This window comes from Poecilia mexicana, unplaced genomic scaffold, assembly GCF_051168715.1.
Source record: "Poecilia mexicana isolate PSO_F unplaced genomic scaffold, ASM5116871v1 scaffold_23, whole genome shotgun sequence".
Lineage (NCBI taxonomy): Eukaryota > Metazoa > Chordata > Actinopteri > Cyprinodontiformes > Poeciliidae > Poecilia > Poecilia mexicana.
In genome coordinates this window covers 13,168,728-13,185,501 of record NW_028263392.1, presented here as the reverse complement: position 1 = coordinate 13,185,501, position 16,774 = coordinate 13,168,728, and the positions used below count along the sequence as shown (strand labels likewise).

The window sequence follows — 16,774 nt, the reverse complement described above, 5'->3', positions numbered from 1 at the left end:
GTCCTGAACATTTACAAGTACATCTAAAATATTGAAATATCATGTAGACGCTCAATATTTGTCAAGAGTTTCCGATGGTGGCACTCATACAGATTTATTACACGTGTGGTGAAATATTTCAAGCCTTTATTTGTTGTGATTTTTGTGATTAAGTCTTGCAAGTAATGAAAGCCAAAAATGTTGTGTCTCGGAAAATTTGAGTATTACATAAGATCAATGAAAAAACATGTATTATCTTCAGAAATGTCAGGATTCTGAGAGGTATAACCATTTTTATGCAATGAATACTTGGTTGGGGCTCCTTTTGCATGAATTACATCATGGCAATTTTTTTTTTATCCGTTTATAGAGTGTTCCACTTTTTACAGATTTTCCCTTATGGGCTGACCTGTTGGCTGGCAGTTTATTATTTTAATAAAGCAGACAACCACATAAAATGTTAAATACATTAAGATAAATTTATATTAATTACCAAGCATATTACATGCACTCATTGAAATGCCAAATTAAAAAGCTAGGTGTAAATAAAGTAAATTTAAAAGTACACCACGACTGATTCGTGCTGATTTCTTTCTAAATGGACAATAGGTCTCTGAGACCCTACAACTTTAAATTATCTAACAGTCGTTTTGAATTAATCTATTTTTTCTTTTTGATTATAGTTGTATTTATGCCTCCATCATTATTGTTCCGACATACATTTATAGAAATGTCAATAAACTTTGGATTAATCAGTTCTAACCTGTTATAATGTTCCCAGCCTTCAGCAGCGAGTCAACCAGAAACCAGCTGCCGATTTGAACGTTTAAATCTACGATGACGTTTTGCCTTCCAGCCAATCAGCTCTGAGCAAGAATCAGTTGTGGTTTCCCGATATTGTTTTGAATGTCCGTCAGATTTTGCGACGTTATGATAGTACATTTTGAAAATATTGTTGTAGAAAAGACTTTAATAATAATTTATTGTAGTATTTTGTAAACTAACTCTATATTTTTGGGTTTGTCTATCACCCATCCCCCCCTAATTATTCCAGTCAATGGTACGCTCCGGTGACGTATGTGGAAATAGGGCAGAAAACATTCCCAAGGCGCGCTGTATTTGATTCAGCGAGCCCATTTAAAAGACCAACTCGGTAAATATTCACGTTATATTTGCGTTTATGATATGAACACACCCTTATAACGAAACTAATTCATCTGTGGTCCATTTGGACTATGAAAGTAGACAACCTTTATACTTCGTATCCATGTGACTTTTACGGTTAGCTTCAACACCTGTCGTGGTAGTAAAGAAGAATACATTTGAGTTAAAAAAGACGGTATGAACTCTTTATTACTGCTAGATACCAGCCATACTTTAGGAGAAGCTGTGCATAAGCGATTTGTTACGATTGTGTGTATTATTTCAGCTTACTTCCAGCAAATCAGAGGGAAATTACGTGTATAGTTAATTAACACCTCGTTCCAACAAATATGGACAAAAGCAGGAAGACACAAAAGCATTCGTAGTCAATCTTGCAAATTAAAAAGAGTAAATTTGTATTAAACTTCCCTGCGCAGGTTTAATTTTTTTTTACCCATTTTTCTTTTATATTATCTTAAGATTAGTCAGTTTGCATGGAAACCCTCAGCTCTAGGTGTCTTCTGCAGGCTTTAACCCTGATGTTTCTGTGACGTTCCTGGGGTCTTCTTGTTCACTGCTGTTCTTTATTAAAGCCTCTGAACCCTTCACCGAACAGTGTTATTTATACTGGGGTTATTGGGTGTCCTCTGTAGGGAACTGGTTGCAGGAGGTGTCAGAATAAAGGGCTTTGTGCTGGTTAATCTCATAAAATCCCAGGAAAATAAATTGAGGATTGAGGAAGTAACATGATGTTCTAGCATGGGTTCTGCTTTTCCTACTGGACCGAAGCTGTGTTTAATTTTAACAACCTGTATCTGTCTATTCAGAGATGAAAATCTGCCTTTTACAGTGTCAGCCAAAGCTTATTGTTCGTCTGTGAGCTAATGTGGCTTGTCTGTTTCCTGTTTTATTGCTGCGCTTCCAGTAGATCTCTGACCTGAAGCCAACTTTGCCAGACCGCGACATGCAGGAGGACCTGACCCGCAGTCCCAGCTACACCGTGACGTGTGAGGACTACGTCCACGTGGTCGAGTTCAGCCCTTTCAGCTCGGGTTCTCCTGCTTCTCTGCTGGCCTACGGTGGAAACCAGTATGTGGTGGTGGGCACCTGCCTCTTCCAAGTAAGAGATGTGGCTCCACGCTGCCAGATTTACCCACCGCAGTGTTTGTCTTTGCCATTAAACACGAATCTGCTTCCGCAGGAGGAGGACATGGAGGTGGACGGGGTCCAGTTCAATGCTCTTCGAGCTTTTCATCATGACTTGCGGGTTGACGCTCTGGCTTGGAGTCCCGAGTCGCGGTTGGACAGGATACCCACCATCAGGTATCGCCTTTCAAGATAATTCACATGTTGACTGGTAACGGCATATTGTATCATTAAGGATTAGATATGCTGTTTCTTTTGCAGCCCACACACAATGCAAAGGTTTCACTGACATCCATGTTGAGGAGTTTAAGTTTATTTTTGCTCTAATATCAACCACAAGAGCCCCTTGGCTGCTCAGATGCTTCTTCATTGGTGCGATAATCCAAATGCTTTGCTTGGAAGTGTTTGATTAGGGCTGCAAGTTGGCTGTTGAAAGGACTTTTTTCACTTGGAGGCTCAAAGTGCTACACAGCTGAAAGTAAGGTTTAATATCTGCCTGATTGGAAAAGACTCGCCCTCTTCCTCTTCTAATGTAATTGAATTAATTTTGTTTCCTGTGACAGTTGAACTGCAAGGATAAAAATGTGACGTATAGGGAAGAAAAGCTTCTTTCTGGATTAAAGTAAACGACCTCAAAGCTATTACTTCTACAGCTCTGGAAAAAATTAAGAGACCACTTAAAATGATCAGTTTCTCTGATTTTACTTCTTTTTATAAGTATATGTTTGAAGAAAATGAACATTGTTTTTTTATTTTATGAACTATTGATATGTCTCTTAAATTCCAAGCAAAAATGTAGTATTGCAGAAAAATAACAAAAAAGATGTAGAGCTTTCAAACCTCAAATAATGCAAAGAAAACAAGTTCATGCTCATTTAGAAACAACAATACGGATGTTTTAACTCAGAAATCAATATTTGGTGGAAAAACCAGGAGGTTTTCAATGCGGGTCAGTGCTTTGGGCTGCCGTTTTTCCAGACATATATATATATATATATATATATATATATATATATATATATATATATATATATATATATATATATATATATATATATATATATATATATATGGATAAAATAGATATAAATATAGAAATATAACCAATTTTTTTTCTCACCTTACTTCACCTCTGATTTGAATTAATTCAACTCGCGTCACTAAATTTGCTTCGCAACCAGATCCCTTCAGTTGGTCAGTTTTCAGCAATGAACAGGAAGCGTGAAAGGAGCAATCAGTTTTCTAAGTGATGCAGCCCCTGAACTGAACTGATTTTTTTTTCTTGTTACCAGTCCATGCAATTCAAGAATTCTTACTTCCTTATTAAAATATTATTGCATTCTTCCTGAGGTACAACACTAAGTATTTGTCCTTTAAAATAGTTATTTTTAAATGAGAAGACATCTATTCAGTGACTTTTACTCAAAGCACTCTTTGTTGAGCTTAAATCTGCTTTTTGATTGATTGATTAAAATTTAAAGAAACATTTATACGGAGGAAGAATAGGGCCACTAGAAAAAGAAAAGAAAAGAATTTACTTTTCTTTGAATTTGGAGAAAAAAAGTCAGAATTCCACTTTTCAGGATTTACCACTTTAAAAACAAACGGAAAATCTGGTGGTCCCAAGGTAGAGAATTAGGACTGGATCTTCCGAGGTCTGACACAGGACCACTTGTCAAGTTTTGGTGCATTCAAGTTTTGGTGCATTCACACCAATCCTGTTTAGTTCGCTTTAATCCAACTTCAGTTTATCTGTCTGGAAAGTTTGGTTTGTTTGGGGAAGTGTGATTGTGCAATGGACCAAAAATAGCTAACTCGAGTCTGCCTACAAATCTAGTTGTCGATTAAAGAGAGCTCTGGTTTGTTCCGTATGTGGATACAAGTAGACCAGACTGGGTTATAGTGCAGGGCATTCTGGGTAAGTATAAGTAAAACAAACACGAGAGTCTAGCTCTAGCAGGATAAAAGACAAAAGAGATATCCTACAACCGCTAAAATGTGACGCCACATTCATTTTGCAAAAGGAAGTTGCACTCATGTCTTCTTCGGAGGTTATCTTGTTGTTTCCTTCAGTGGTTATTGGTGCAGCGCCACCACAGGCGAGGAGAGGAACAGGTTTTTCAGTTAGTCCGTTTGACAGCGCAGCGTGAAAACGAACCACATCAGCTAAAAATGTAACATATCGAACGAATCCATCAGTCTATTAGGTGTAAAAACACACTCAGTGTTGGAGTGCTATTGGGTGTGGTCTGCTGCTGCTGTAGCTCAGCTGCATCAAAGTTTGATCTATTCTCTGCTCACCGGTTGTGTTCTGCACACCCTGATTGTAACGAGTGGGTATCTGTCGTCTCAAACAAGTCTGCCCACTCACCACATCAGCAACCACCTGAAAATCTTCAGAAACTCGTCTTCACTACTAAGTGCTTCGATTTCCTGCCATGTGGTGACCGATTTTCTGTTTTTCTGAAAAACCAAATGAAGAGGTGTTGTTTAGGACAGTGGGGTTAGTGTGTGGTGGTATGTCCGTAGCGGTGTAGTGTGGGGTATTACGTAAGATGTCATCAAACTGTTGTTGGAGGATTAGAGGGTGTCGAGCCATCCGCCGCTTCCGCCCTGAAAAGCCGACATCTGTGACTTTTAAAATAACAGGATCGTTTTATTTATTTCTTTTCTCTCTGGGAGAGCGCGTCAGTCACGCTGTCCGAAAGTATTCATCAGCACTCCTCGCTGTCACACGTCCAGGACCGCGGCCAAGTTGTTTCAGGTGGGGAGTAGCCCAGCGAGGGATTATTAGAAAGTAGAGTTTCCACCTGATTGGAGCTGTGGATGTGAAGGATCTGCATTCCCCCTGGAGGCACGCAGGCTCTGTGTAATTGGAAAGGAAAGGCAGCGCTAATTCCTGGCCTTCTGTGGTTTACTCCACAGGACCCTCGAGCCAGCGCTGTGACGTGCGCACATGTTATTGTGCTGATGAGAACCCGCTCAGGTTCAAGCTCTCCCTTCAGTCGGCACGTAGCTGTGCCTTCCAGGAAAAGTCCAGCGTTCTCACGGGCTTGATGGGAGGCGAGGGGCGTGCGAGGGGGGTAGGCGGCTGAGCTGCCACCACTGCAGCTTGTGTTGAAAAACAGGCCTGACGTCTATTAAAACCACTGACTTCCACCGCACACGCTAATTTTTCAAGCTTGGCTGTCATCTAGTAAATACAGCGGCCAGCGTGGAGCAACAGGCTCTTCTTCGAGAGTCGTCACCCAAACCAGGGAGGGCAAAGTTCACGGTCTTCCCAGGATGGCCACAGATGGGATTAACAGGAATACAGAGTCAGTACTCATCAGTAAATTATAGGAGGCAGCTTCATCAGAACTTCATTAAAGACCTATTTTTCTTAGGTCTATACAAAACATCTTTATTACTTTTTTTTTTTTTTTTTTTTGCACAAAGTCATTCTTAGATAAATCTGCATATTTTGAGCTCCTATCAGGGTGAGCTGTTTTAGGGCCTCTGCCACTTTAAATCCGAATAGTCTGCTGGCCACGCCCCACAAATCATCATTTACACTCATACGTGAAAATGGCTGCAGACAGATGCGCAATTATACACCCGTACATCTTTGAAAAACATTAGAAGAGCCTCCTGCTCAACAAGCAAGACTGTAGCAAGTGGTTTCTGGATGGTAAGGTGACAACCAATCACTCTGTTCAGCGAAACAGCGGTAAAATCACCTGACCAAACATACTGGAACTTCACTGGGGTTGCTAGGTAACGAGCTTGGCTTCTGGGGTTGCTAGGCAACAGAGAAAACGCCTGCTGATTTGTGATGTTACATTCGGAAGGTTTCTAAAATGGCTCATTTTCCAGACACCAAGAAACATAAACTTTTAACAAACCGGCTTGGTGTTTATTTTATTTCTAATTTTTTACGCTCTTGGGATGTTTTTAGAAGCAGCAGAAACACAAATGGACATACAAAAACATGCAAAGTGTGAATTTTGCACAATACGTGTCCTTTCACAACTCCTGATTAAAATAAGACGTGTCTATTGGACTTTTTCCTGATCAAATCTATGATGTCTAAAGCTCCTCTAAAAGATAGCTCCTGTCAATGGTGTTAGCGCTAGCATGAACGTCATAGTACTGCTAATCAGTGATGATGGTAGATCTCTAAGGATTACAAAGTGATAACAAGCTGCCAAAGCAGAGATCATTGGATCGTCTGAGGGTCAATCTGTGACGTAGAGCTACTGGTTTTAGATATGCTAGATTTAGTTGTTCATTAATCACTATACATGTTTCTACAGTTGCAAGAAGAAGGCCTTTAAAGCATGGCGGAGATGTTAAAGCAACATTAGAGCACCAAGTGTTTATTAGATTTGAAAAATGTTGGACTTCCTGAAGACGTTTTTAACCTCAGTTAAAAATGGCTTCCCTGACCTGCAATAGGTCTGTTTGTAACCTTTTTATCAGATTTTCAGACTATAAGGGTTTTATTTTTCCTTCTGAAAGATGATGAGCTTTTGTATTTAAATGAAAGTTTAAAGATGATAAATTAAGTTGGTGTCCTTGTGAAAAATGAGTAGAAACCCATTTCTTTGGTATTAAACTATTTCCTGAAATGTCAGAAATGCACTTTTATGATCAGCAGATAAAAAGTGATGAATTTTTAATTATTATTTAGGGGAAAACACTGTTGTTGATGGCTTTTAAAGTGTTTTCTGTCTCACACCAGTGTGCAAATGTTCTTTTAAAGGAAAGCCGACGTGCCAAAACGTTCAGGCTGTAACGTTCTAGCGCCTGCGCGCGTTTCATCTAACCTGCTGCAGAGGCAAAGCTGTCTGAAGGATATTTATAATGACATCATGCCAAATCCATCTGCCTGCGCCTGAAAATGTGTGAAGCGCTGTCTGTTTATACTGGTGATGCGTGTGTGTTTTTCCTGTCATAAGTGAGTTAGTATAATTGTGTGAGTAATTGCAGGCGCTGGTGTGTACGAGGACTGATTAGAGGGGAAAGTCCTCTCCGCGGCTCGGCACCAGGTTTCCAACAAAGACACGCGTAGATGGCGTGAGCCGTCTTGTTTTTCTCCGTGTTTATCTTCGAATATCCCTGGCAGCGTTCCCCCACCGACGATCCCGTTCCAAGTTCCTGCCACACACAGACTCTGATTCGGAGATGTCGTCTGTCACCCAGGGTGTTTTTTTGTTCCCTCTTTTTGTTTATTGTTACGTCTTCTCTTCCTCTCTGCAGGTTCTGCACGGCGGCGGCTGACAGAAAACTACGCCTGCTGACTTCTGATCTGCAGGATCAGAACGAAGTCAAGGTATCCCAACATCTGGAACTGCTATCGTCTTCAGACGGGGAGCTTTCTCTCTACTTAGCGCAGACATTTGCTACTTAGTTAAACAGGAAATGTAACCACACACACACGGAAAGCAGATATGCGGCCAGCTCTGCTCAGTTTTACTGACTGTCTCCTCTCTGCTTCGCCCAGGTGATGGAGGGCCACGGCAGCTACATTAACCATTTGGTGTTCGAGCCCACCGAGGGGAAACAGATCGCTTCCGTCAGCGATGACCACACTTGCAGGTCCGAGCCGTTTGGTTTCCGCTCCTCCGCGTGTTCCCAGCTTCTGATTTTCAGTCCTGTTCTTTGTTAATGGTGCAGAAAGTCCTGACTGGGTTTCCACGGTGAAACCCGATGCTAAGCACAACATGCTCCACTGAGCTGCTTTGTAGCATTTCTGGCTAATTTGTTAAATATGGAAAGCCAATTAGCTGCACAGAGGAATTTTTCCCTCTAAGGGGGGAAGAGTTTGTAACGAGGTTCCTAAATTTTCCTCTTCAATTAAGGTTGGGAGAGGGGAAAAACTGTGTCAGTAGCCAGGGTCAGTGGAGGGACAGGAAGTGCAGCTCGCAGCATCGTTTCTTTCCAACCTTTTCTAGTTCAACCATCAATCTAATGATTTCCACCTCTAATTGGGCCGTAAACGTTTTATCGGAACCTCTATCGTTTTACACCTTCTTTCACGTTTTCAACTGTAAACCAATTACAAAGTCCAAAATCAAAATGGTAACACTAACATTTCTTTGGGCTGCCTGTAGCATCGCCTACTGCTTGGTGTAATTGTTTATTGGGCTCACATTGTTGCCGTAGTAACCCCAGTTTATTACATTTTAGCATTGCCTCCACAGGCTGCTAAAGTAGGCACTAGGCATCATGGGAAAATCACTTCACCTGCCTCGCTTCTTACCCTCAAGGTAAATCTCAAACTTCCATCGCTTTAGAGTTCAGTCTTTATGTTGTTTTCTGTAGTTGCTCTGAAAAAAAACAAACAAAACAAACCATCATCCTACTACCACTTCCTGTCATCTTCTTTGTCGTTTCCTCCAGTAGTAACATCCGGCTGTTGATCATGTGACTCATATGATTCAAAAAATGTGTTTCCATTGAGAAATACTGCAAAAATTTGTGCAAAAACAGTTTGTTGTTCTTTCCATTAAGCAAATTAATTTTCGTAAGTTCAGGTTATGCAATAGAAACGCAGGGAGTGATTAGTGGTTTTCTTAAGGTTACACGGTTGTTCGTTCCCAATCTCTTGAGTTGTGCATGTGGAAATGCTTTTACCTTCAGTAATTTCCTCGATTATATTTAGCGGATTGTATTTATGCTCATCCATCCGTCTGTGTTTATGATAATTTTTTCCCCAGGCTCCATATTTAATACCTTGCCACTCTTAAATGATCTGCAATAACTCCATACTAAACTATTGAGCTACAAAATTTTTACTTTAGTTAGAAAGCTGAACTGAATTGGACTAATAGTTGACATGGATTTTGTTTTTACTTTCCTATTCCTGCTTTGTGGGCCTAATTAGTTTATTAAAATAGATTTGGATAAAAATGAAAGCTTAATTATTTGAATGGTCCTTAAAACATTGAAACACTCGATGCAAAATGCATTTTTATCAGTTAATCAGAGGAAACACTTGGTGATTGCCCTGGATCACACCGGATTAAAATCCCTCCTCCTGAACCGCTTCCCCTCCCTCCGCCGGGCGTCCAGAGAAAACAGGAGAGCGCTCCATCTGCTGAAAGATTTAAACGCTGTCATGATGAGAAAATACGGGACGCGGGAGGAAGAGCGGGGCGGAAATATTAGGACAGATCAGGTTAGCAGCGGAGGAGCGACCTTCCAGTCAGCCCACACAAACCGAGCGCCGATCACAGAGCAGCTGCCGCTCAGAAAGGGAGGAAGGGAGGTTTATGTCAGCATGTGTCAGTTCACGACCTCTCTGTCAGTCTGTTGGCTTTGGCAGAACAGCCTCCACTATAAGTTTGCTTAGTTTTGTCATCGCCGTCTCCTGCGGCGTTGGGAACTCTGCTGTAGTCAGTATGCAACCTGAAGCCGCTGCATCAAGGCGGGGAGCCGCACTCCACTTTCTCGGGCTGGATGGAGTCTGAGCCGCTGGTGGAGCAGGGTGGAGTCAACGGGGCGAGGGAGGGGGGCGTGCCACCTAGAGGTCAGAAGGCCGCACTGCAGGGTCTTGGGAGGATCTGGAGTTGACGGAGTTCGCGGCTGAACTCAGATAACACACACCTGCAGCTCTGAGCTGGGCTTGATCCAGATCCTGGAGCCTTATCTGCGTCTGCATGTGTTCTGTTAGGGAAAACACGTCACAGCTGCCATATTATCTCATCCCTTCTGAATGAAGCGGTTGGAGCCTTTTCACTTTAAATGTATCTATTAAACAGACAGTTTCAATCAAATATTCAGTACAATCACGTAGGGGCATTTATTGTATCGTTTATCAAAAACATGCACTGATTTGATATTAATATCTGCATTGAAAAAATAATACATCGTATTGGTGCAGATCTATTCAGTCTAATTCTATGGTTTGTCCTTTATTATGATTTATTTTACATTATATTTAAATTCATAATTGCACTTCCTGAGCCATTTAAAATAATGTTGCAGCTTATTTTCACATCAAGATAGTCAACGTATTGTTTCAGTTTTTTTATTTTATTTACTTTACTCCTAATTTAACTGACTGAACAAGTTAAAATTGTTTTTGTTTTTTACGTTTTTGACCAACCTTGAGAAGTTACTGGTGTTTTAAAGTGTGCTGTACTGGTGCAGAGTTATCAAATAAAGTTTGAATTAAGTACATTTATATCTGTGTTAAAAAAAAAACAAAAAAACATTTTAAGTCAGTTTAGTACTGTTTACTAATAAACCCTCTGTATTGATAACAGAAGTGAAAAAACTTGATCATTATCTTGAAAAATTTCTGATTATGATGATGATTTTGATTTATGGTTGTCATGATAAATTCCATGTTAGTTATTTTCTCCACTGTTTGATCATTAAAATGATCAAACAGTTTGATCATTTAAACTGTGATCAATCTTTCTCAATGCTGACAGAATTTTTTTATTTTATGAACTTATGTACAAGTAATATATTTCAACTTGGGCTGGATGATAAATTAATAACAATATATATCGGGATAGACGTGTGATCAAATCCGATCCAGAACCGCACAGCATTCTGGGAAAGTAGGCAGAAAAAGGACTTTAGCCGCTCAACCAATCACAGCAGCTAAGCAAAGTTAGTGGAATCAACTCACTCACTCTTTGGTTACCTAGCAACTCACTCATTCCTTGGTTACCTAGCAACTCACTCATTCCTTGGTTACCTAGCAACAGCCTGTTTAGTAACTTGCGCAGCAGCGGTTTAAGGTTTTGCCGCTGTACCTCATAACTACCTGAAACTAAAAAAACAACAGTGGGGAGTGAAAACTGTGGATAAAACAATAAATGTTTGCAGTATTTTAGATCTTTAAAACAACAGAAAAAAAGAATCAATAATTATCAATATCGACTGATATGTTTTTTAGCCGTACTTATCTAAGCATATTCTTCTGGGAAACATTTATTCTGTGGAGGAAAATGGCAAAAAAGAAAAAAAACATGCTCACTGGAAGGAAGCAGACTCCTGATTTACACAGTTTGACCCTGTTAGCTCCGTCCAGAGAGCCACTTTTAATTATTTACCCTTCTCCCTTCAAGAGCACCGGCTCTCGTTTCCCCACTTACTGGAAGCACAGAGCAAACTGTGAGGCCTCTGCTGTTTTCCTTCACACTTTGATAAGACAATACAGGACCTCAGGCGACCTTCTCAACTCTGCAGTGCATGGAGGCAGAGTGCCGTTGCCTTACGTCTTTCACCTCTTCCTGCAGAGGTTCTGTTTTTGTGGAGAGCCGCTGCTCTCCGTTCGCAGGGCAGCGTGGTTGACCAAAAGTTTGGCTGTTGGTGGTATTGCGTGCGATTGAGCTCCGCTTGGCAACCGGTCAGAAAGAACAGGGTGTAGTTGTTGTTTCCCTCATGCGGTCTAGTGGGTTTCTTCTCCGCAAGCGAAAAGAAGCCCAGAGTTTTGACGGGACTCTGTTCTCGCAGGAGACACGGGGAATGTCCTCACTCACGCCACAGGAACAAAGCAACCTCCTCTATAAAAGTATTAATACCTCAAATGTATTCACTTTTTAATATGCTAGAACCACAAACTTCAGTCTATCTTTTTAGGATTTTAGGTGATAAAAAACACAAAGTAATCAATAAATGTGGAAGAACAGTGTTTGGTGGTCAGGATAAATAAATTAGATAAATAATATAAAATTAAGGTCTTAATATCAATTATATTAATCCCAAGTCTTAAATTTTGTCGTGGCAGAACAATTCAATCCTATATAGTTTATTTAGTATTTTTTTCATATAGCAAAATTATGCGTCGTGTGCAGACGTCTTCACTCACTGCGTTCTGTGACTCTAGGCAATTAAGGCTACTAATAACAAGGTGCTAATGCTTGCTTGCTAGCTAGCAAACTGAGACTCAAGGTGGAGCAAGCAAACAAACAAGCTGTTAGCAGCTGGTAGCCAAATATGCTGTGAGTCATGCACAGACATGACTAAACTAAGATGGTTAAACTGGTTAGCAAGTAAACAAACAAGCTGTTAGTTATTAGTTAGCCATTAGGCTGTGACTCAAGCTTGTTTGTTTGTTAAGCAAACAAACAAGCTGTTAGCAGCTGGTAGCCAAATATCATGCTGTGAGACAAGCTGCTAATGGCTTTAGCAGCTATCATATGGCTCTCTAGCTAGCTATCTAGAGAGCCAGGTAGCTCTATCTACCTAGGTAGCTCTCAGAAGTAAAACAAGTAGCTCTCAAGCTAAGTAGCTAACAAGCCGTGGTATGGGTCTTAGATTTTATTCATAGTGGTCTCAAGTTACATTTGAGCTGGTGAAACCTGCATGAACCCTGGGTGGTTCTAACATTAATTTTACAAATAAAAATCTGAAAGGTGTGGCTTGCAATTGCACCTAGCCTCCTAGAAATAATTTGTGTAACCACCTTTTGCTTCGATTACAACTGCAAGACTGATGGAGTTTGTTTCTAGCAGTTGTATGTATATGGAAAGATTTTTGTTTTTGCTGCACTTTGTTGCAAAACTTTGCAGCAACTCTGTGAAACATAATGCTGCCACCACCATGTTTCACAATGGAGAAGGTGTATACGGGGTGGAGTTCCTTGTTTTTATTTTACAAATATGTCATCAATTTTATGTGCGTTTTCATGTAGATTTGTTGCATAAAATCCCCTAACTTGATAAAACGGGAAAATGTTCAAGGAGTGTAAATATTTTTATAGAGAAATTTGCGTCTAAATGCTCTGCTGAGGACATTTCTTAGACTTTAGTAGCATTCCAGTGTTTTCTTCTCGTCCTGTAACTCTTCGGCTGCGGCTAAGCATGAATCCAGAATCGAGGAACAACAGAGGTTAGGCTGTGCTTTCTGTTTCATTTTCACCGAATTTCGGTCCCGCTCGCCTTCCTCCGCCTGACGTAAGTGAGCCGCCCACATCCAAACACCGGCTGCCATCCGGATGAAGCGTAGCGCGGCTCCGGCTGTCGTTTCCCTCTGTCAGGGAAGGAAATAAAAACTCCTTTTCCCTGGAAAAGTGGGAAGCGTGTGTTCATCATAAGAAAACAGCGGAGGTTTGATGAATTAGGGGCAGCGTAACCTTGAATGTGATCCATTAAAGCCCTGTTGTGCAATCTCAACGCTCTAAAAAGGGGATAATTGGGCGTACTGTTTGTGAAAAAAGGATTATTTGGGATTATATCAGTCAGAGTCGAGGATGTTTGTAAATGAGGAGCATTGGAAAGCGAATTCCTTCTGTTATTATTACATAAGCATCTGAGTCTGGTTCCTAGGTTTAGGCTATATTTAGGCGTTAATTAGGAGAAAGCGCTGATATTTTGCAGGTTTCAGACCAAAAGCTGTTCTCATGTCAACAAGAATTAGTCTGTCACATCGCTAATTGCAGAAGATTAATCTCACACAGGCTTGTTTTTTTCCCAATCATTTCTAAAATCAAAGTAGGTCAAACAACAAGTATTTTTAGTATTTTTAGTGAAGTATTTTAATTGTGTTAATTTCCCCGGTGGTGTTGTGTCGGCAGGCTGTGGGACCTGGACGGGAATGAAACGGCCGTCCTAAGACTTCGCTCTCCGGGTATGAGCGTCTGCTGGCACCCACAGGATGTATTCAAGGTGGGAGGAAGTTGTTTTTAACTATTTTTAACATACTATTTTAGTCTCAGAGGAGCTAAATAAACCTTTGTCTTTCGACTAAAACACTAGCCGTTTCTTCTGTCTGAATAAATTAAGTTTATTTTCGTGAGAAACACATTGAAATCACTTCTATAGCACAGATGTTTATTTCTTAGGTTTAGCTTTTCAGGACATAAGAACATTGATTTGTTCCCTATAAAAGCCCAGATCATCATCCCTACACCACCGTGCTTGACTGTTGCAGGGTTTTCTGTCAGAAAAATTTTAGCTTTCCCTGGATGTTTTTTCTTTCTTCTTTCTGTTTAACTTGATGAACAAACTCTGAATCTCAAAAAACTGCAGTTTCATGACTTTTTTTTACTTTAAATTCTTGTTGAGCTTAACCTGTGCATATTAAACGATGCTAATTTTTTTTCAGTGTTTCCCTCAGTGAATTATAAGCCTGGCGGCCCACCAGGCTTTACTTGGACCCCACCAGGCTAAGCACAGCTTATTTATTTTAGTTTTTTAAGACGTTACAGTTGATATTCAAGCATTAATCTTCCAATAGCACATGATTATCAAGTGATATTTTCATATTTCCTGTCAACTTTAAACACTTTTAACTCAAAAGCACGGCACTCCGCTGAATGAGTGACTGTGTTAACAACCCAACAATGCTTAGCAACTTTTCTGGGGGAAACCTTGTAATTGAATTGCTTTTGTTGGTACTAATGACAACAAACTATGCTTTAAGTACTGCTTTATTAAGACATGATCACTATTCAAGCAGCAGAGAAGTAATTTTATAAAAACTCAATGTTTTTTCCATCATTTATATGTGGGAAGTGATACTAAAGATGTGTTGTTTTGCGGATATGTTTAGTTTATCTCTACTTACATCTCCTAAAATCATTCTTTTTGCTGCAGTAGAGACCGTCTCCTTTTGTTTTTTGTGTCTTATCATTAACTTTTACTTGTAACATGCTAACTGGGAGCCGCAGCGTTCAGTTTGCACAAACTGGTGTTTCTGGAGAAACTGACCTCTTCTGGCACGTCTTTGCTGATCAGTTAATGGTGGCGGAGAAGAAGGGGACGATTCGCTTTTACGACCTGGTTACCCAGCAGGCCATTCTGTCGCTGGACTGCGGGCACAGCGGGCCGCTCATGTCCGCTGACTGGTGCCTCACAAATACCATCAAAGTCGGCGCCGTGGTGGGCAATGATTGGCTAATCTGGGACATCACGCGCTCCAGGTGAGGGAAGGACGAGGAGAAGCTTCATTCGTTCATCTACAGAACGTCTAATTTATGTTTTATTCATCCAGTTACCCTCAGGAGAAAAGACCGGCTCATAAAGACAAAGCACGACTTTTCAGGTAAGGAACTTTCTCCTTTATCTCTTAAATTTTGATTCTGTTTGTGATACGCCAAAACTAATAATTACTTCAAAAATGTACATGTTTTGTTATATTTTTCACCCATGGAGGTCGCCATTTTTTCTCCCGATGGGTTGATGATGCATTCTGTACTGGAGTTTGCACACAGGAAGGCTAACTTTAACCCAGTAGTTGTTTATCATATTGCGTTTGACTGGAGTAATTTTAGATAATGCCACACTGTGTCACTGTTTAAGAAAAAAAAAGGTGAATTTGGATAATTTCCCCACATGAAAGAAAGAAGAGCCAAGTGCGAGAGTCAGAGCAGAACACAGCGTCCGAAGGACCTAATCTGTGCTTTCAACATTTCTCTCCAGAAGACTTTGAGTCATTTGTAGGAGCAAAACTAACAAAGGCTCTAACAGGTGAGTGTTACCTTAACGAGATAAAAGTAAATGCAGTGTAGCACTGCTGAGACAGGCAGAGCTGGACGCTCTTTGAAATGCTAATGGTACTCCTGCCTCCGGTACTAAATCCACCGATCTGACCAGACCAAGGCGAGACCCCAAACAGCTGTTACCACGACACCGGACCCTATACAGCACAGGTGATCTGGACACAGAGCTATAGAAGTACTTACAGTCCAACCAGAGGAAAGAGTCATTCATTGTTTCATTTATGACGCTGAAGGCAGCAGCAGCTTCTAGGGCCAACTTTGTCCTCTTCCTCCCTTTGGTCAACAATAAACAAAGCTGCCAAAACGCCCGTTACACTCCTTGTCATCATCTCATTTCTACGCTACGATCGATTTCAACGCTCCGGTTCAAATTGAAAAGGCTTAATAATGTTACTCATCACTGCTTTGGCTGGATGGAGCCAGGCAGTTGGACCAATTTGATGTCATTTACCCAGAATGCATTGCAGCTTGAACAGCATGGCGACTTTCCTTTGACAATATTTTATTAAAATCTATAAAAACTAAATAACCTACAGTACTATTATTGTATTGTTTTTACATCTAAAATAAATATTTTCCAAATAAATTTGATTGTTACAACTAATCATGGATCCTTTAAAACCTCAAAATTATCCAAAATTGAAAATATCAACCCTCTTTTGGTCAATATTCAGACTTTTTATAGACACGTCTTTTCTCTTCAGATGGTCCATCGCCAATGAAAACCTCTTCGCCACGACTGGATGTCCTGGAAAAATCAGCAGTCAGGTTTTCATCCATCATCTTGGTCACCCACAGGTAGGTTTTCCTTCAACCAGACAGGCAGTTGCTCTTATTTCATTGCCGCTGATGCTTACCTCCTACGTCGTTGCAGCCCATTATGATCGGATCGTCTTCAGTTGGATCGGGCCTCAGTTGGCACCGGATGCTGCCGCTCTGTGTGGTTGGCGGCGACAGGAAGCTCTGCTTTTGGATGACTGAAATGTAGCAACTCTTTGAATGGATGTTTTTGTTGTTGTTGTTGTTGTTGTACATTCAATAAAATATATCTTTTCACAATCA

General features: G+C 40.6%; 2 protein-coding genes across 6 annotated transcripts in view; one reads left to right on the top strand and one right to left on the bottom strand.

Moving 5' to 3' along the window:
- The window catches only part of parpbp (PARP1 binding protein), an 18,315-nt gene extending 17,521 nt beyond the window's left edge, over positions 1-794 (bottom strand). Inside the window, exon 1 of the mRNA XM_014999770.2 lies at positions 743-794. The gene's annotated coding sequence lies outside the window, so the exon portion shown is untranslated. The remainder of the gene's footprint in view (positions 1-742) is intronic.
- nup37 (nucleoporin 37) overlaps positions 1-16,774 on the top strand; it is a 17,701-nt gene extending 927 nt beyond the window's left edge. The window contains exons 1-10 of one of the 5 annotated variants that reach the window (XM_014999772.2): positions 1,045-1,132; positions 2,051-2,242; positions 2,324-2,445; positions 7,510-7,582; positions 7,754-7,848; positions 13,787-13,877; positions 14,949-15,133; positions 15,205-15,255; positions 16,417-16,510; positions 16,587-16,774. In XM_014999772.2, the coding sequence (XP_014855258.1) occupies positions 2,087-2,242; positions 2,324-2,445; positions 7,510-7,582; positions 7,754-7,848; positions 13,787-13,877; positions 14,949-15,133; positions 15,205-15,255; positions 16,417-16,510; positions 16,587-16,700 (981 nt within the window). In that variant the 5' untranslated portion in view covers positions 1,045-1,132; positions 2,051-2,086 and the 3' untranslated portion in view covers positions 16,701-16,774. Of the gene's footprint in view, positions 1-1,044; positions 1,133-1,157; positions 1,319-2,047; positions 2,243-2,323; positions 2,446-7,509; positions 7,583-7,753; positions 7,849-13,786; positions 13,878-14,948; positions 15,134-15,204; positions 15,256-16,416; positions 16,511-16,586 lie in introns of those variants that run through there. The other 4 variants (XM_014999775.2, XM_014999776.2, XM_014999773.2 and 1 more) reach the window with 4 other exon arrangements.